The 19,693-nt window shown below is 47.2% G+C and overlaps 1 protein-coding gene across 35 annotated transcripts in view; it reads left to right on the top strand.

Annotated features, from left to right (window-relative positions):
- The first annotated feature begins 6,650 nt into the window (after positions 1 to 6,650).
- GGNBP2 (gametogenetin binding protein 2) overlaps positions 6,651 to 19,693 on the top strand; it is a 41,823-nt gene continuing 28,780 nt past the window's right edge. For 10 of the 35 annotated variants that reach the window (XM_051824696.3, XM_089317344.1, XM_089317342.1 and 7 more), the window contains exons 1-2: positions 7,195 to 7,391; positions 7,873 to 8,077. In XM_051824696.3, the coding sequence (XP_051680656.1) occupies positions 7,985 to 8,077 (93 nt within the window). In that variant the 5' untranslated portion in view covers positions 7,195 to 7,391; positions 7,873 to 7,984. Of the gene's footprint in view, positions 7,024 to 7,183; positions 7,392 to 7,739; positions 8,078 to 19,693 lie in introns of those variants that run through there. The other 25 variants (XM_089317338.1, XM_089317346.1, XM_089317349.1 and 22 more) reach the window with 15 other exon arrangements.

A 19,693-nucleotide genomic window follows, 5' to 3' on the forward strand; every position in this document is an offset into this window, starting at 1 on the left:
TTTCTGCCACCCACCCACATTGGTCATCTGGATTGAGTTCTTGGCTTTAGCCTGGTCTAGGCCATTGTGAGCATTTGGGGGAGTGAACCAGCAGATGAGAAAATGTCTCAAACAAAAAAAAATTTTTAAGGGACAGCATGGGCAGTAAGCTGAAAAGATAGGCAGGAGCCATATTGAGCATGCCTTATCAACCATACAACGGAACAGTGAGATAGTGAAAGTTGTCAAGTGCCCAATCCAATTTAATAAAATTGTGGCTATAGCAAGGTTCAGTATCTTACTGAGAGTTTCAGTCAATTAAAAACAGCAAATCTATGAACCTGCTGTTAAAATCTAAAAAAAAAAAAAATTATTTGCGAGGTAGAGTTACAGTCAGTGAGAGGGAGAGACAGAAAGGTCTTCCGTCCGTTGGTTCACTCCCCAGATGGCCACAACAGCTGGAGCTGCGCTGATCTAAAGCCAGGAGCCAGGTGCTTCTTCCTGTTCTCCCATGTGGGTGCAGGAGCCCAAGTAGTTGGGCCATCCTCCACTGCCCTCCCAGGCCACAGCAGAGAGCTGGATTGGAAGAAGAGCAGCTGGAACTAGAACCAGTGTCCATATGGGATGCCAGAACTACAGTCAGAGGATTAACCTGCTCCAGGGCTCCAGCCCCAAAATCTAAAATTTTAAAACCTACAAAATCCCGTTTCCAATTATAATGTTCAGTGTGTATCACTCAAAGTGGGCAAAATAACATTTGTGTTTAGGAGCCAGCATTAGAGAGCAGGTTATTAAGCCACATGTGCTTGCGACACCAGCATCCCGTGTCACAGTACTAGTTTGAGTTCCAGTGGTTCTACTTCATATCCAGTTTCCTGTTAATTCACCTGGGAAGGCAGTGGGTGATGGCCCAAATACTTGGGCCATTCACACCCATGTGGGAAGTGCACATGAAGTTCTAGGCTCCTGGCTTCAGCCTGGCCCACCTCTGGTTGTTGTGGCCATCTGGGGGGTAAACCAGCAGATTAAAGATCTCTCTTTCAAATCTTAATATTTTTTGTTTGCATTTAGTTCTGTTTTCAAGAAGAAATCTAGTTACTGGGGCTGGTGTTGTATAGTAGGTCAAGTTGCTGCCTGCAACACCGGCATCCCATACCAGTGCCAATTTGAGTTCCAAATAAAAATAAACAAAAAGAGGGGCTGGCTCAGTGGTATAGTGGGTAAAGCAGTTACCAGCAGTGCCGTCATCCCATACGGGTGCCAGTTCGAGTCCTGGCTGCTCCACTTCCAATCCAGCTTTCTGCTATGGCCTGAGGAAGCAGCAACAGATGGCCCAAATCCTTGAGTCCCTGCACTTGCTTGGGAGACCCGGAAGAAGCTCCTAGCTCCTGGCTCAGCTCCAGCCACTGCAGCCTTCTGGGGAGTGAACCAGTGGATGGAAGACCTCTCTCTCCTTCTGCCTCTTTTAACTTTGCCTTTCAAATGAATAATAAATAAGTCTTTAAAAAATAAATTTAAAAAATTGGTTATTGCCAGGCTGCGGCTCACTAGGCTAATCCTCCGCCTAGCGGCGCCGGCACACCGGGTTCTAGTCCTGGTTGGGGCGCCGGATTCTGTCCCGGTTGCCCCTCTTCCAGGCCAGCTCTCTGCTGTGGCCAGGGAGTGCAGTGGAGGATGGCCCAGGTGCTTGGGCCCTGCACCCCATGGGAGACCAGGAGAAGTACCTGGCTCCTGCCATCGGATCAGCGCCATGCACCAGCTGCAGTGGCCATTGGAGGGTGAACCAACAGCAAAGGAAGACCTTTCTCTCTGTCTCTCTCTCACTGTCCACTCTGCCTGTCAACAAAAAAAAAAAAAAAATTGGTTATTGCAGAAATGGCTGCGGGTCAGAGTGTTTAGATTATTCTGGTATTTAGGAAGCAAACTAGATTGTGTAGTACAGAGCAGGTAGTGCCTCTGATAGTAAATTGTAGTTTTGCAAAATTTATTTTATTCTCTAATTGTTAAATTTGACTCTTTATTTTGACAGGCAGAGTTAGACAGTGAGAGAGAGAAAGAGAGAGAGAGAGAAAGAAAGGTCTTCCTTTTTCCGTTGGTTCACTCCCCAAATGGTTGCTATGGCTGGAGCACTGCGCTGATCCGAAGCCAGGAGCCAGGTGCTTCCTCCTGGTCTCCCATGTGGGTGCAGACCCAAGCACTTGGGCCATCCTCCACTGCCTTCCCGGGCCACAGCAGAGAGCTGGCCTGGAAGAGGAGCAACCGCAACAGAACCGGTGCCCCAACCGGGACTAGAACCCGGTGTGCCGGCGCCGCAGGTGGAGGATTAGCCTAGTGAGCCGCGGCGCCAGCCAAATTTGACTATTTTTCAAAAAGATTTTATTTATCTATTTGGGAGGCAGAGTTACAGAGATCGATCTTCCATCCGCTGATTCACTCTCCAAATGGCCACAACAGCAGAAGCTGGGCTGATGCAAAGCCAGGAGTCAGGAGCATCCTCCTGGTCTTCCAAGTGTGTACAGGAAATCAAGCACTTGGGCCATCCTCCACTGCTTTTCCAGGCCATCAGCAGGGAGCTGGATCAGAAGTGGAGCAGCCAGGACTCTAACTGGAGCCCAGATGAGATGCTAGTGCCACAGCCCCTGGCCTAATCCCATCATAGCACCGGCCTCAATTTTATTATTTGAAGAAATATTTCCACTAAAGAAATAAGTATGTTATGTAACTTAAAATAAAAATTAGATTTTATTTTCAATTAAAGACTTGAAGATGGGGCTGGTGTTGCAGTATATCAGGTTGAGCTTCTGCCTGCAGTGCCGGCATCCCATGTGGTGCCAGTTCGAGTCCCAGCTGCTCCACTTCTGATCCAGCTCCCTGCTAATGTGCCTGGGAAAGCAGTGGAAGATGGCCCAACTGCCTGGGCCCCTGCACTCACGTGGGAGACTTGGAGGAGGCTCCTGGCTTCTTACTTCAGCCTGGCCCAGCCCTGGCCCTTGTGGCCATTTGGGGAGTAAACCAGTGGGATGGAAGATCTCTCTCTCTCTGTCTCTCTCCAACCCTGCCTTTCAAATAAATAAAATAAATCTTAAAAAAAAAATACTTGGAAGTTTAACCAATAAGATTATAGTGTGTAAATTAAGCATGATTAGGAAAGAGAATTCGTTTTACGTCTAAACTTGTCACAGTGGCTATACTCCATGGTTTATCTCTGTTTAAGGATTAAGAGGGCAGCAGGCTCAACTATATTGTCATTCTATTTAGAAAAGTAATGTAAAGTGTTATCTGATGACTTAACAAACATCTTGTATAACTGGTTTGTTGATTTTTGTCACTACTCTGTCCTTTTCTTGGTATTAAGTGTCTCTCAGTAAATTTATTTATTGGCAATTACAGATATTGAATCATAAAGGGCCAAGTGTACTCTGTGTGCATTTTTTTCCACCTCTAGTCACAAAAATCAGTAAGAGAAAGCAAATGAAATCCTATTTGTAGAACCAGAAGAATTACTGTGCACAGGCCTGACTTGATTCTTGTTTATAGAAGAGACAGAGATCATTCAACAAAGATTTACTGAGTTTCAGTGCACCAGATACAAGTGTCAGGGACAAGACAAGTGTAAGGGACAAAAGACAAAGTTTCCACCTTCAAGGAGCTTACATTTTCATTTAGTTTAATCGTGTGTAGACATTATTGAGTAGGGGAAATGTAACTCCATTTTTGACAGATAGAGTGAAGCTTCCCACTGTCACCTCATGAAAAATAAAATCCAACCTACAGATCCTCAGGTTTAGATAACTGTGGCAACTTAAATAGCATGCTGCTGTTGATTTTACTACTACATAAAACAGTGTGGTTATTTTAGTGAAAAGAGACGGCACTCTATAATTATTTCCTTTGCAGCCATCAACTTTTGAGGACAAAGTCAGGATTGAGTTAGGAAGACTGATCTAGGACCTTAGCCCTTTAGAATATGACTTACTCATTTTAATTTTATATAACTATAAATTCGGGATTAGCTACCACATATGAGTGTCAGAAGATGACAACCAATTTTATTTTTATAGAGCATCAATGGCCAGTATGTGTTATATGAATCACACAAAAACACAATTTGCTCCTGTAGGTTCACCTATAGTCATAAGAACAAAAAAATAAATCTGTCCTCTTTCTTTTAAATGTAGGTGGTATGGGAAATAATCATATAAAATTCAAGCCTGAGTTTTGTAGGCCCTAAGAAGAAAAAGAACGGTATTTTGCTGATAATCTTCCACATCTCCATCATTTGATTCTTTAAAAATATTATCTGGTAAAACTTTTTTATCAGGTTTTTTAAAAATGTATTTGAAAGGCAGAGTTAGAGAGAGGGAAAGACACACACAGACACACACAGATCTTCCACCTGCTGGTTCATTCCTCAAATGGCTGCAATGGCCAGAGCTTGGGCCAGGTTGAAGCCAGGAGCCTGAAGCTTCATCTGGTTCTCCCATAGGTTCGGGGGCCCAAGCGGTTGGGCCATCTTCCACTGCTTTTCCCAGGAGCATTAGCAGGGAGCTAGATTGGAAGTGGAGCAGCTGGGACAGGAACCAGCCCATATGGGATGCTGGTGTTGCAGGTGGCAGCTTAACCTGCGATGCCACAATGCTGGTCCCACTTTTTTTTTTTTTTTTTTTGGTATGAATTTATTAAGACATTGTATTCTCAAGGTCACAGCAATGCTTAATTACAACACACTTCTCATCAATTCCCATGTTAAAGTGATACTAATACAGAGATTCAATGTAGCTCCATCTGTTCTTAAGTACCAACAAAATGTGCTCTGCTGTTACCATCTCCTAGTCTTTCAACTTTGCCTTTCACAATGCTAATATCAAGATTTAAAAATGGGGGCGGCACTTTGGCACAGTGGGTTAAAGCCCCAGCCCATGGCACCAGCATCCCATAGGGCGCTCTAGTCCCAGCTGCTCCTCTTCCCATCCAGCTCTCTGCTGTGGCCTGGGAAAGCAGTGGAGGATGGCCCACATCCTTGGGCCCCTGCACCCGCGTGGGAGACCTGGAGGAGGTTCCTGGCTCCTGGCTTCGGATCAGCTCAGCTCTGGCCATTGTGGTCATTTGGGGAGTGAACCAGCGGAATGGAAGACCTCTCTCTCTTTCTGGCTCTACCCCTCTCTGTAACTGTCTTTCAAATAAATAAAATAATTCTTTAAAAAAATTTAAAAATGGGCAACAACTAGCTTTCTTATGTTGACTTTTTGTCTGTTAGCGGTAAGGTCTCTGAAAGCAGATACTTTTCATTTTAAAGTATACAGGAGAGTGGGGCTGGTGTTATGGCACAGGGGGTTGAGTCCTGGCTGCTTCACTTCTGATCCAGTTTCCTGCTAATGTGCCTGGGAAAGCAACAGAAGATGGCTGAGGTACTTGTGCCTCTGTACCCACGTGGAAGATCCTGCCTTCCCCCCTCCCCCCCCCCCAAAAAAAAAGTACATAGGAGAATACTCAAGAAATATTTGTTGTAGCACTAGTGGTTATAACTAAAGGTGGGCCAGTAGTGAACTAGGAAGATGGAGTCAAAACTTCTAAAAATTGTTTTGCAATATAGTGATTTTCTAAACATTTCCCCTTCAGTATTATCATATCTGTAGCACCCAGACTACCTCCTTCAGGAAAAGAAATTTACCTAGCAAATTACCCACCTTTTAGCCTTATACTATGTATTCGCTGAATGCCTATAGCATGTGAATCATTGAAGATACTCTAAAGTGCTGAGGATCTAAGAGAAACCCAACTCAGGCAAAGCAGGCTCAGATGGCAATAGACTGTTAAGGTTTCCTCTTATATTTGACATTTGGGTTTTAATGGGTTTGTTAACTTTCAATTTCAGTCCCCAGGGTGAGCACAATCTTCCTCGCTGTCACCTGGTGTGTGTTCAGTAATAAAATTAGCGCCTATACATAACATATTGAACTTATCATTCTCAATGTTCTTTCACAAACCTCTCGACCTTTGAAGCCACCGCATCCTCTGTTCTTGAGTGTTTTTTACATAAAACACGATATTCTGAAAAAGGCCAATATGTTGACTGTACTCTGACCTGCCAGGAGCTGCGTGCACAAGCTATGGGCCTGATGGACTTGGGCTAACGATCACACTGTTCTGCCATCCCCACACGGCCCAAAGGCATAAATACTGACAGGATAATCACAGCTTTGGGACTGAACAATGGTTCTTCCAGTTTATTATGTCACTTGCCCCAACAGTGACCACACAATGTCCTCGGTCAACATGGCTAAGATTGCACTATGGGGTTTTCTGTTGTGAACTAGTGATTTCCTGTGATGACCGGAACACTTTACAAAGGTCAATGTCACAGCTCTGGCCTACTCTACCGGGAAACATAGACCTACCCTTAAGATTAGTAAGTTTTAAGAACAGTAAATGGATTTATCCTTAAAATCGTCAAGACTTTCATGGGCAAAACACTTCTCAACAACCATTTTGGCTTTACAACAGGCGTCTGAAGCCTCCAAGGTAAGCCCCGCACCTAGCGGCTTGTCAGCTCTGCTTCTGGGGGGATGGCCAGAGGGAGAGGCGGGCCCTTGGCCAGTACCAGTTACTTTGCCACGGGAATCCCTGTTAATATTAACCCACCCCGAGAAGTCCCTTTGGCTAAGACACACACGTTTGCCGCTAGTGTAACAAGTCGACACTTAAACGTGGGATCTCGACGCTGTGGCAAATCGGGAAGCAGTCAGGTGAACACCTGCCGGTGCACCAGGGTTTCCTGGCCCTTTCCACCCATCTTCCCGTCGTGGGAGGAGGACTGAGAGGCCTCAAGCCCTGGAGACTAAGGAGCGAGCCCGCCTCTTGGCGCCTAGATGCCGTCCTTCCGCTCTCACCAGCCTCGGCGGCTCCCCATTTACCCAAGTCCTCACTAGGATTCGACCGCGCGGGGTCGGCCCTAAGCTCGGCGGAGCGGGCCCCAGCCCCACGCCCTGGGGAACTGGGGTTGACTTCCGCACGCCTCCTACCAGCCCTACTTCGGATTTGACGGTGGGTAGCCAGACCCGAGAGAGGGCGCAGACAGCCGCCCGGGAGCACCCCGGATACGGCCGCGAGCATTTCGAAAGCCGAGCCCCGAGAGCCGCGGCCGAGTCTCGCGAGAGGAGGCGCGGCCCCGCCCGGCGTTCTCGACCCCTCCCTGCCCCGCCCTCCCCACGTCCCCCCCTTCCCTCCCTCCCCCACTCCCCGTGGCGCGAGCGGCTGACTGAGCCTGGAGAGGAAACGGCATTCGGAGCCGCGCTCCCGCCCAGGCCGGCCCTGACGCGGGCCTCGTCAGACGGTAACGGGGAGCAGAGGTGGGGGTCCGGGAGGCGACCACGGAAACGGTGAAGGTCAGACCCGAGAGCCCTCCGAGAAGGGTGAGGAAAGGCTCCGAGCCTCCCTCCACCCGGGACTCCGCAGCGCTGAGGCGGGGTCGACCCCTCCCAGGGGCGGGGTCGCGCTGGGCAACTGCAGCCCTGGGGACTGGCTGGGCGGGGCGCGCCGACACGGGGGAGAAGGGGGCAGCCGGTGGGCCGAGGGCGCCCCGGCGGCGGGAAGCGGGCAGGTGGGGCCGGGGGCCTGGGGGGTCCTGGGGCCGGGGCGCCCGGGCCGGGCGGGGACGTCCCCGGGCCGGCGGCTCCCTTCCGCCTCTCCTTTGGACCCTGACTGGAGGCCGGCGGGCGGGGGGCGGGCCCGGCGCGGCCCGGCGCGGATTGGCTGCGCGCGTGTGGAATCGGGTGATGGGAAACGCAGCCCGGCTCTCCCGTCCCCGCCTGCTCGGCGGCTTCCCCCCCGTGGCGAATGTGCTGCGCGGCGGCGGCGGCGGGTGCTTACGCTCGCGGGGTTTGGCTGTTGCAGGCAGGAGCTGGGAGGAGGCGGCGGCGGCGGCGGCAGCGGCAGCGGCAGGAGCAGCGGCGGCAGCGGCGGCTGGGAGGCGGTGGTGACGGTGGCAACGGCAGCGTCGGGGACGATGGCGCGACTGGTGGCAGTGTGCAGGGACGGGGAGGAGGAGTTCCCCTTCGAGAGGAGGCAGATTCCCCTCTACATAGACGACACCCTCACGGTGAGCGGGCCGGGCCGGGCTGGGCCTGCCGCTCCCCTGGCAGCTGTTTGCCCTCCTCCCCCTCCCCCAGGCCGAGCGCTGCGCACAGGAGAGAGTGTGTTGCAACTCCGAGGCGAGGCCTGCTCGCCGGCAGGCCCCACAGACTCGCCTTCGCGGCGGGTTGCTGGGTAACCCTGCCGGCCCCAGCCCAGGTCTCCAAATGCACCGTGAGCCCCGCTGTCCGGGTTCGCCTTCCTCTCCGAACCCGCGTGCCGTGCCCTTTCCCCCTGGGAGGCTCTGCTGTGGCCCAAGCACGCGCCTCGGACAGGGGTTGAAGGCTCCTGGGCGTTTAGGGCCTAAGCCTTCCAGAAACCACCTACCCTCGGGGAGGCTTAATTACCTGGAAATGTCGCAGCTGCACTGCTGCCCGTACATTTCCTATTTTAACGCTGTAGCTCTCACTACAGACTCGTAATTACGGAGGACAGGGTGACATGCTCTTGCACAGTAAAGATTCCACTGAACTGATTCGCTTTCCTTGTAAGTAGTCTCCGTGCCCTGTTGCCTGGTGCATTCAAACTCCTGAAACGGCTGTGTGGCCAGGCCATGACTCTTCAGAAAGGGCCTTCCTGGCATTAGTTACCTTCTGGTTTGGAGGGAACTTTTTTTTTTTTTTTTCTAAGAGTTGGTGGTAGTACAGCATTACAGACTCTTTGCCCTGTGTTGCTGTACTGTTTCCTCTAAAAGGAAATGGCAGAAATTTGAATTGAATCTGAACAGGAAATGAGTGCTGTTGCTTGCCACTCTTACTGAGAAATGAAATGATCCTTTCTGAATACTTTTGAAATCTACATTTTGATGATGCTGGAGCTCTGACGTATACATCTGCCTGTTTTGATACAGTGTAGCTAAGGGTTTCTCTTATCACAGTTGGCATTTTTGCCATTCAAAGGCAGTTGATGAATTTTGTTGCTGAATTGTTTGCAAATATCTGCTGAGTTTTTTTTTTTTTTTTCAAATTTTATATAAAATGCAAGTCATTGTAGAGATAGCAGTCTGTGCCTTTCTGTTTGCCAGTCTCAGTGAAGACTTGATTGAGCTGCAGTACTTTTTGGACTAGAAGGACTAGAATGGCTATTGAATGCCTTCATTTGTTGGAACTTTTCAGGCGAAAACATCTGCAGTTATCCTGGTGCATAATTTTTTCATGGAAAAAGGTAGATAGAGTCTGATTGTAAAGTAAGTAGAATTTATGTCTCTGCCTTAGAAATTATAGTTTCTATACTTTTTGCACTAGAAGTCTAATAGATTTATATTTCAAAAACTAGCGCTGTGACCAAATTGATGTATTTCTCACTTTCGAGACTCTGTAGAGGAGGTCATTCCTTGGCTTTTTTTCTTTCCTCCCCCTCCAACCTAAACACTTTTCTAAAACACATAGATTGAAATAGACCTCTTACGTTTATTATCCCAGAATGATTTTAAAGTTTTTATTGAAAAATTTGAGTTTGAGTATAAGATTACTCTTGAGTGTGTAATATCAGTACATTATTTGGAGTACTTAAAAAATGTTAAGAGACACTTACTGAGTCCCCTCGTACACATAATCATCTTCAGTGTGACTGCAACACATTAATACATCTGTCATACCAATTTGGCCAAATTTCGGGTGTTTTTTTACCCTGTTCTCACCACAGTGATGTGACGTTTCAAAATTTCCCACAAAGCTGGAACCTTGCGCTGTGGTTTAATGTGGAATTTATTTTGCACTGTGTCTTGTGGTTGAATTTTGCATTTATTGTATTGTGGACTTGGAACCTAGGCAAATAAAATCTCAGTTAATTTAATTATATCAAAATAACAGTTTTTCACTTGAGAAAATGCAGTTTTTCTTTGTTTGGAGTGGGTTTTAATCTTTAGTGAAGGAGTGAGACATTTTACTTGTCTTGGACCTTCTGCATAGTCATTGGATGTTAGGAGAATTCTTGTCATAGATTGACCATGTTTCAAGACCATTCTACCAAATACCACTTAAAGAGAGAATAGACAAAACACCTGTTGGGGGGAGAGGGGGAGGAGGCGGGACAGGATAAGGCAGGTTGGTGGCAGACGTCTGTGTTTTGTGCTGATCTGTTGGTAGTTTGATGGCAGTGTATGCCTACATACAGTTGGATTGAGCTTTGTTCCTAGGATCCTGTAGGTAGTTCACTGAGAAGACATTGTGTGATGTTTGTATTAAGTACATAGTTTTAGAAGCTTGTTTGCAGCTAGCTGTTATAGTCTATTTACAATGTTTACAGTTTACAGTCAGTTACGAGTTTTATCATTTTAGTAACAGATGGGTTGTGGGGAAAACTCTAGTTGTAGTTAACCTGGCAATTGTAAATTGGATTTGTAAAATGAAATTAAGAAGTATGTGTAAGAAGAAGCAGCCTCTTTTATGTAATATGTTGTATCCACATTTAAAAGATTGCTCTGGTGGTCGGTTTGAAACTTGAATGCAGTGGTGATGTAGGTGTATTTGAAAAATCCCAAATGAGTACACAGGTGGACTATGTAGGAAGGTGTTAGGCTGTGCGACCAAAATGCTATTCAGTGTTGTTAGAAGTATAAAATAGCAGATTTAATACAGATTTTATTTTAGAGACATATTTAAAGAGGTAGAATTGAAAAAAAATTTTTTTTTTCATTTTCTTTGAAGGCAGAAAGAGACACAGAGATCTTCCCCACTGGCTTACTCCCTAAATGCCTGCAACAGTCAGGTTCTGCGCTAGGCTAAATCTAGTAGCCAGGAACTTAGTTCAGGTCTCCCTGTAGTTGCCAGGGACCTAAGTATTTGAACCATCATCCTTCTACCTTCTCAGGGTGCACATTAGCAAGAAGCAGGATTGGAAGCAGAACTGGAACTTGAACCCAGGCACTCTGATATAGGGTGCAGGTGTCCCCAAGCAGCATTTTTTAAATTTATTTATTTTTATTTTTTTATTTGACAGGCAGAGACAGAGAGAGACAGAAAGGTCTTCCTTCCATTGGTTTACTCCCCAAATGGCCGCTACAGCCGGTGCTGCGCCGATCTGAAGCCAGGAGCCAGGTACTTCTCCTGGTTTCCCACGCGGGTGCAGGGGCCCAAGCACTTGGGCCATCCTCCACTGCACTCCTGGGCCACAGCAGAGAGCTGGAGTAGAAGAGGAGCAGCTGGGATTAGAACCCGGCGCCCATATGGGATGCCGGTGCCGCAGGTGGAGGATTAACCGAGTGAGCCGAGGCGCCGGCCCCATCCCAAGCATCATTTTAATTGCAGCACCAAGCACTTTGCCCAAGAGTTACAGTTTTCAAGCAAGTAGTCTTCTTTTTAGTTTTTTAAAGGATTCAGTTATTTTTAAATCTATTTATAATAAAATATTTATTTATCTGCAAGCCAGAATTACGGAGAACAAGATCTTCTATCCAGTTGTTCATTCCCCAGATGGCTGCATTGGCCTAGGCTGGACCTGGTGGAAGCCAGGAAGCTAGAACTCCATCTGGGTCTGCCGTAAGGGTGGCAGGGGCCTAAGCACTTGGGCCAACTTCTGTTGCTTTCCCTGGAACATTAGCAGGAAGCTGGATTGGAAGTGTAACAGCTGAGACTTGAAGCAGCGCTTACATTATACTGGCATTGCAGATAATGTCTTAATGCCCTGCGCCACAGCACCAGATTTATTTATTTATTTGGAAGGGCAGAGTGACAGAAAGTGCTCGGATATGAAATGCCGGCATCAAGAAGTAGAAGCTTAACCCACTGTACTGCAGTGCTTCCCCCCTGCCTTTAAAAAGATTTTATTTATTTATTTTATTTTTATTTTTATTTATTTATTTATTTATTTATTTATTTTGACAGGCAGAGTGGACAGTGAGAGAGAGAGACAGAGAGAAAGGTCTTCCTTTTGCCGTTGGTTCACCCTCCAATGGCCGCCACGGCCAGCGCGCTGCGGCCGGCACACCACGCTTATCCGATGGCAGGAGCCAGGAGCCAGGTGCTTTTCCTGGTCTCCCATGGGGTGCAGGGCCCAAGCACCTGGGCCATCCTCCACTGCACTCCCTGGCCACAGCAGAGAGCTGGCCTGGAAGAGGGGCAACCGGGACAGAATCCGGCGCCCCGACCGGGACTAGAACCCGGTGTGCCGGCGCCGCTAGGTGGAGGATTAGCCTAGTGAGCCGCGGCGCCGGCCCTATTTATTTATTTTAAAGGCAGAGTAACAGGGAGAGAGAGCTTCTGGCTTCTGGTTCTTTTTTTTTTTTTTTTTTTTAAGATTTATTTATTTATTTGAAAGTCTGAGTTATAGACTTTCAGAGAAGGAGAGGTAGAGAGAGAGAAAGGTCTTCATCTGCTGGTTCATTCCCCAGATGGCCACAATGGCTGGACCTGCGCCAATCAGGAGCCAGGAGCTTCTTCTGGATCTCCCACACAGGAACAGGGCCCAAGGGAGCCATCTTCTACTGCTTTTCCAGGCCATAGCAGAGAGCTGGATCAGAAGTGGACCAGCCAGGACTTGAACCGGTGCCTATATGGGATGCCAGCACTGCAGGTGGTGGCTTTACCCACTATGCCACAGCGCCGGCTCTTTCTGGTTCATTCTTGAGTGGCAACAACAGCTAGGGCTGTTCCAAACTGAAGCCAGGAGCCCAGAATGCCATCCTAGTCTCCCACATTGGGTGGCAGGGGGCCCAAGCATTTGGGCCGTCTTCCATCGCTTTCCCAGTCACATAGGGAACTGGACAGGAAGTAGAACAGCTACTTAAAGAATCAAAATATATACTTTTTATACTCTTCAAAAGCAATTTCACAAGAAATTGCCTGGGGCTTTCCCTGTAGTGCAGCATGTTAAGCTGTGGCTCTGGATGCCTACTTCTCATGTCAGAGTGCCTGTTTTTCTTTTTATTTGAAAGAGTTACAGAGGAGGGAGTCAGGTCATCCATCCACTGGTTCACTCCCCCCAGAACTGGGCTAGGCCAAAGCCGGGAGCTTCTTTCACATCTCCCACGTGGGTGCAGGGGCCCAAGGACTTGGGCCATCTTCCACTGCCTTTGCAGGCCATAGTGGAGAGCTGGATCGGAAGTGGAATAGCCGGGACTCGAACAAGTGCCCATATGGGATGCTGGCACTGCAGGTGGCAGCTTTACCCGCTATGCCACAGCGCTGGCCCCAGAGTGCCTGATTTTGAGTTCTGGCTCCCTATAGCCAGATCTGATCCAGCTTCCTGCTAATGTACCTGGGAGGCAGCAAGTGATGATCGGAGTATTTGGGTCCCTGCCACCCAGCCTCAGCTGTTGCAGACATTTGGAGAGTGAACCAGTAGGTGGAAGGTATGTCCCTTCTTCTCTCCCTCTCTTTTCTGGCACTCTCCCCTTCAAGTAAATAAATCAGTCTTTTAAAAAAACCAATTTGTGGGCCAGCGCTGTGGCACAGCGGGTTAACGCCTGGCCTGAGGCACCAGCATCCCATATGGGTGCTGGTTCTAGCCCCGGTTGCTCCTCTTCCAGTCCAGCTCTGCTGTGGCCCAGGAGGGCAGTGGAGGATGGCCCAAGTGCTTGGGCCCCTGCACCCGCATGGGAGACTGGGAGGAAGCACCTGGCTCCTGGCTTCGGATTGGTGCAGTGTGCCGGCCGTAGCAGCCATTTCGGGAGTGAACCAATGGAAGGAAGACCTTTCTCTCTGTCTCACTGTCTAGTTCTACCTGTCAAATAAGTTTAAAAAAAAAAAAAAAAAAAGGTTAGGGGCTGGTGCTGTGGCACAGTGGATTAAAGCCCTAGTTTGAGTCCTGGCTGTTCCATTTCCTATCCGGCTCCCTACTAATGCGCCTGGGAAAGCAGCGGAGAATGACCCAAGTTCTTGAGCCCCTGCACCCACGTGAGAAGCTCCTGGCTTTGAATTGGCCTATTTCCGGCCGTTGTGGCCATTTGGGGAGTGAACCAGCAGATGGAAGGCCTTTTTTTCTGTGTCTGCCTCTCTCTGTAACTCTGTCTTTCAAATAAATAAAATAAACCTTTAAAAAGAAAATAAGAAGAATAAATAATCCATAAATCTTTACATTAGAATTTGTTCTCAAATTTGGATATAGAGTTTTTGGTTGAAAGGATAAGAACCTTTTATAAACTTGAAATATGCTTCGATATTGCTATATTACTGGGTTAAAGTTTACCCTTGCAATTCATACTACTATGAATGAACTACAAACTGGTAACTTTTTTTTAACTGAGACTTTATAAAACATAATGAATGGTAACCTGTCCACTTGGGGATTTGGTGGTTGCATTTGTTAAAAGCTTAGCATTTAATGTTTTCTTTCAGTTCTTTATTTAATTTTACCAGGAGTCATAGATGTTACAAATAACTGCAGATGAAATACAAGAGTAAAACCAAAATGACAGTGATTTTTATAAATACAAACTTAATATCATTGGTTAGAGTTTGTGAGAATGGGCTAAAAACAAATTTTTTTTGTAGTTGGGAAAAACCAGGACAGATACTTAAGAGGGCATGTGGGTAACAAATTCAATAAACTTTATGAAGCAGTAATTGCAGCCCAGTGATTCGTTCTATTTTTGGTTGGCTGTGGACAGGTAACTTCATCATAAAGCTGTACATGAATGATTCTTTGTGATACCTCACCTGAAATACCTTACAAGACTGTCTTCATTTAGGTAACCTGGAGTCTGATGACTTAGTCAAGGAAGTAGTTTTAAAGAATGAGGGATTTAAGGCTGGCGCCGCAGCTCAATAGGCTAATCCTCCGCCTTGCGGCGCCGGCACACCGGGTTCTAGTCCCGATTGTGGCGCTGGATTCTGTCCCGGTTGCCCCTCTTCCAGGCCAGCTCTCTGCTGTGGCCCAGGAGTGCAGTGGAGGATGGCCCATGTCCTTGGGCCCTGCACCCCATGGGAGACCAGGAAAAGCACCTGGCTCCTGGCTTCGGATCAGCGCGGTGCACTGGCCACAGCGTGCCAGCCACGGCAGTCACTGGAGGGTAAACCAATGGCAAAGGAAGACCTTTTTCTGTCTCTCTCACTGTCCACTCTGCCTGTCCAAAAAAAAAAAAAAAAAAAAGAATGAAGGATTTATTTGGAAGTCAGAGTTACACAGAGGAGAGAGAGAGAGAGAGTCTTTCATCTACTGGTTCACTCCCCAGTTGGCTGCAATGGCTAGAGTAGCACTGATCTGAAGCCAGGAGCTTCTTCTGCGTCTCCCATACCGGTGCAGGGGCCCAAAGACTTGGGCCATCCTCTGCTGCTTTCCCAGGCCATAGCAGAGAGTGGGATATGAAGTGGAGCAGCCGCGTCTCAAAGCAGCGCCCATATGGGATGCCGGCACTTCAGGCCAGGGCATTAACCTGCTGTGCCACAGCGCCAGCCCCTGAATTATCGATTCTGAAAACATTAAAAACACAGTGATTCACCAGGAAATGGTAAGGCAAAGACCCCTCCCCTTAGTGTTTGAAAGGTGGGGGAAGAGTAACTAGTGTGAGTGCAGTCTCTAGCTAGGTGCTGTAGAGTTAAGTACAAGAGCAGATGTTATACTATCAACATAGTGAAGCCCAGCAAAGACAGTAATAGATTGAATCATTTATCTATACTACTTGAGTAAAGGAAATTTTTTTTTTAAAGATTTATTTGGTTAAAGCCCCTGACTGCAGCGTTGGAATCCCATATGGGTGCTGGTTTGAGTTCTGGCTGCTCTACTTTTTTTTTTTTTTTTAAGATTTATTTTATTTATTTGAAAGAGTTACAGAGAGAGATAGAGACAGAGAGGTCTTCCATCCACTGGTTTACTCTCCAGATGGCCACAATGGCCAGAGCTGCGCCGATCTGAAGCCAGGAGCGTCTTCTGAGTCTCCCACGTGGGTGTAGGGGCCCAAGGACCTGGGCCATCTTCTGCTTTCCCAGGTCATAGCAGAGAGCTGGATCAGAAGTGGAGCAGCCAGGACTCGAACAGGTGCCCATATGGGATGCCGGCGCTTCAGGCCAGGGCTTTAACCCACTGCGCCATAGGGCCAGCCCCTGACTGCTCTGCTTCTGTTCCAGCTCCCTGCTAATGTTCCTGGGAAAGCAGTAGAGAGGACGGCCCAAGTCCTTGGTCCTTTGCACCCATGTGGGAGACCTGGAAGAAGCTCCTGGCTTTGGATCAGCCCAGCTCCAGCTGTTGCAGACATTTGGGGAGTGAAGCAGGAGATGGAAAATCTCTAACTCTCTGTCTCTACCTCTCTCTGTAACTCTTTCAAATAGATAAATCTTAAAAAAAAAATTTTTTTTTTAAATTTTATTTATTTAAAAGACAGAGTTACAGGGAGAAGAGAAAGACAGAACTTCTATCTTCTGGTTCACTTCTTGAATGGCCACAGTAGCTGGAACTGTTCCAAGCTGAAGCCAGGAGCCCGGAACTCCATCCTAGTCTCTCACGTTGGGTGGCAGGGGCCCAAGCACTTGGGCCACCTTCCACTGCTTTCCTAGGCACATTAGCAAGGAGCTAGATCAGAAGTGGAGCAGCCAGGATTCAAACCGGCCTTCACATGGGATGTTGGCAATGCAGGCAGTGGCTTAATCTGCTACACCACAACACCAGCCCAAAGGAAATAATTTTAAATGAGTGTTTGTAAATTTTAACATTGTTAATTTAAAGAAATTTGAAAGCCGGAGTTGCAGAGACAGACACACATGTTTGCCTCTTTCCCAGGGGCATTAGCAAGAAGCTGGATTGGAAGTACAGTAGCCTACTGGCATTGCAGGCAGCAACTTAACCCACTTAACTGATTTAAGCCGCTGGGCCACAACACCTGACCCTATTTATTTGTTAATGAAGCCTCAGTTTATTGTTAGAACAAGCATATTTCAAATTTCTCATTTCTAATGTGGAGGGAAGGGAATGGTGACCTCATTTAAGGAAGTAGTGTTGTTGGTTTTAGATGAAAGGATCTAAGACCACATTCAACCAAGTGGGATTTTTTTGTTTTTGCCTCAAATTGGTCTCTTTATCCTGATTTTACTCTTTGGGTGTGTAGGAGTTTGTGGCCCTTGTTATCTGGAAATATTTGTTCTAGCACAGTGTGTTCTCTATCTTTAAAATTGTTTCAGTTAAGATACATGTATTGTGCTTTATTTCATTGTTCTAAAGGCATATATTTTAACATTTCTGAAATTCGGTTGCTCTATTAGCATTTTTCTGTTAAAATGGCTCTTTACTTATGATATATGATACTTAAAATCTGATGTCACAGTTAAGTGAATATGCTCATTTCCAGTTCCCATTATCTGACATCTTGAAACATCCTCAAGTTTCAAATCCCTCTTTGATAGTGATTTTTAAAAATATATTTGTTGAAAAAAATATTTGTTGATTTGAAAGGCAGAGTTAGAGAGAGTATGTTCCAGAGAGAGGTCTTCCATTCTCTGGTTCACTCAGCAAATGGCTGAAATAGCCAGGGCTGGGCCAGGCCAAAGCCAGGAGCTTCTTTGGGGTCTCCCATGTGGGTGGTAGGGATCCAGGCACTTGGGCCATCTTCTGCTGCTTTCCCAGTCACATAAGCAGGGAGCAGAAGTGGAGCAGCCAGGACTCAAACCAAATGCTCATAGGGAATTGCCAGCATTGTAGGCAGCAGCTTAATCCACTGTTTCACAACACTGGCCCAATACATTTAAAAAAAATATTTATTTGCTTATAAATTGGATAGTGCAACAGAAAGATCACTTGCTTGCTCACTCACCAAATGGCTGCAACAGCCAGGTCTGGGCCAGGCCAAAGCCAGGAGCCAGGAACTCCATTTAGGTCTCCCATATGGGTGACAGAGCCCAAATACTTGTGCCATCATTTACTGCCTTCCCAGGCACATTAGCAGGAAGCTGAATTAGAAGTGAAACAGCCAAGACTCCAGCTGGTATTCCATATGGAATGCCCTGATGCAAGCATCTGCTTACGACTGTGCCAACCCCTGGCTGTGAATTTTGATAGTTGAATAAATACCTCAATGTGTCCTTTTTGTCCCTAATTAGAGCAGACATTTTCTGTGTGTTCCATCCTGTTCTGGATATAGATAAATATAGATGTTGTTTAAGAATTATTTGAGAATGAGACTGAGAGAGAGAGCTCCCATCCTCTGTTCTGTTTTTCCTAAATGCTCATAGTGGCCAGGGCTGGAGCCAGGAACTAAGAACTCAATCCAGGTCTCCCACATTGGTGACAGTAATACAATCCTTTGAGCTATCACCACTGCACCCTGAGGCCTACATTAGCAGGAAGCCATAGCCAAGAAAAACTCAGGTACTTTGATATGGGGTACAGGTGTCTAAAACCACTAGACCAAACACCTGTCCCATATGTACATTAAAAAAAAAAAAAAACACTTGAAGATTTACATGTATTCCATAGCTACAAAGAATAACTGAGGCCGGTGCCGCAGCTCACTAGGCTAATCCTCCACCTTGTGGCGCCAGCACACCGGGTTCTAGTCCCGGTTGGGGCGCCACATTCTGTCCCGGTTGCCCCTCTTCCAGGCCAGCTCTCTGCTGTGGCCAGGGAGTGCAGTGGAGGATGGCCCAAGTGCTTGGGCCCTGCACCCCATGGGAGACCAGGATAAGTACCTGGCTCCTGCCATCGGATCAGCGTGGTGCGCCGGCCGCGGCAACCATTGGAGGGTGAACCAACAGCAAAAGGAAGACCTTTCTCTCTGTCTCTCTCTCTCTCACTGTCCACTCTGCCTGTCAAAAAAAAATAAATAAAAATAAAAATAACTGAAAGTGGGGCCAGCATTGTGGGATAGTGGTTTAAGCTGCTGCCTACAATGCCAGCATCCCATGGGGCGCTGGTTTGAGACCTGGCTGCTCCACTTTTGATCCAGCTCCCTGCTAATGTACCTGGAAAAGCAGCAGAGGATGGTCTAAGTCTTTGGGCCCCTGTACTCATGTTGGGGACTCTGAAGAAGCTCCTGGCTTCTGTCTGGCCCAGCCCGTTTCTGCAGTCATTTGGGGAATGAACCAGCTGATGGAAGACTCTCTCTCTCTCTCTCTCTGCAACTCTGCCTTTCTAATAAATAAATCTTTAAAAAAAAAAAAAACCTGAAAGTAAAATTATTTTCCTTTATAAAAGGATGTTAGTGGCAACAAACACTTGCAAATACAATTCTGTAACAGTTCTGTGAGATACGTGTTAGAAAGTATTACATAGTCTTGTTTCACAAATAAGGAAACAGAGGGGCTGGCATTGTGGCATAGCTGGTTAAACCTCTGCCTGTGATGCCGGCATCCCATATGGGAGCTGGTTCAAGTCCCAGATGTTCCACTTTCAATCCAGCTCCCTGCTGATGTATCTGAGAAAGCAGTGGAAGATAGTCCAAGTGCTTGGGCCCCTGCACCCACATGAGAGACCAGGAAGAAGCTCCTGGCTTCAATCTGGCCCTGCCCCAGCCATGTGGCCATTTGGAGAATAAACCAGAGGATGGATGTTCTTTCTCTCTCTCCCTCTCCATCTCCGTCTCTGTCTCTGTCCCTGTAATTCTGACTTTCAAATAAATGAATATTTTTAAAAGTAAGGAAATGGACTTACTTTCCGAGAATTACGATAAATTGTTTGTCAGAGCTTGGATTTTTGTTTGTTGGTTTGTTTTATTAGACAG

Source organism: Oryctolagus cuniculus, chromosome 17, assembly GCF_051225735.1.
Source record: "Oryctolagus cuniculus isolate XC-2025 breed Fujian yellow rabbit chromosome 17, ASM5122573v1, whole genome shotgun sequence".
Lineage (NCBI taxonomy): Eukaryota > Metazoa > Chordata > Mammalia > Lagomorpha > Leporidae > Oryctolagus > Oryctolagus cuniculus.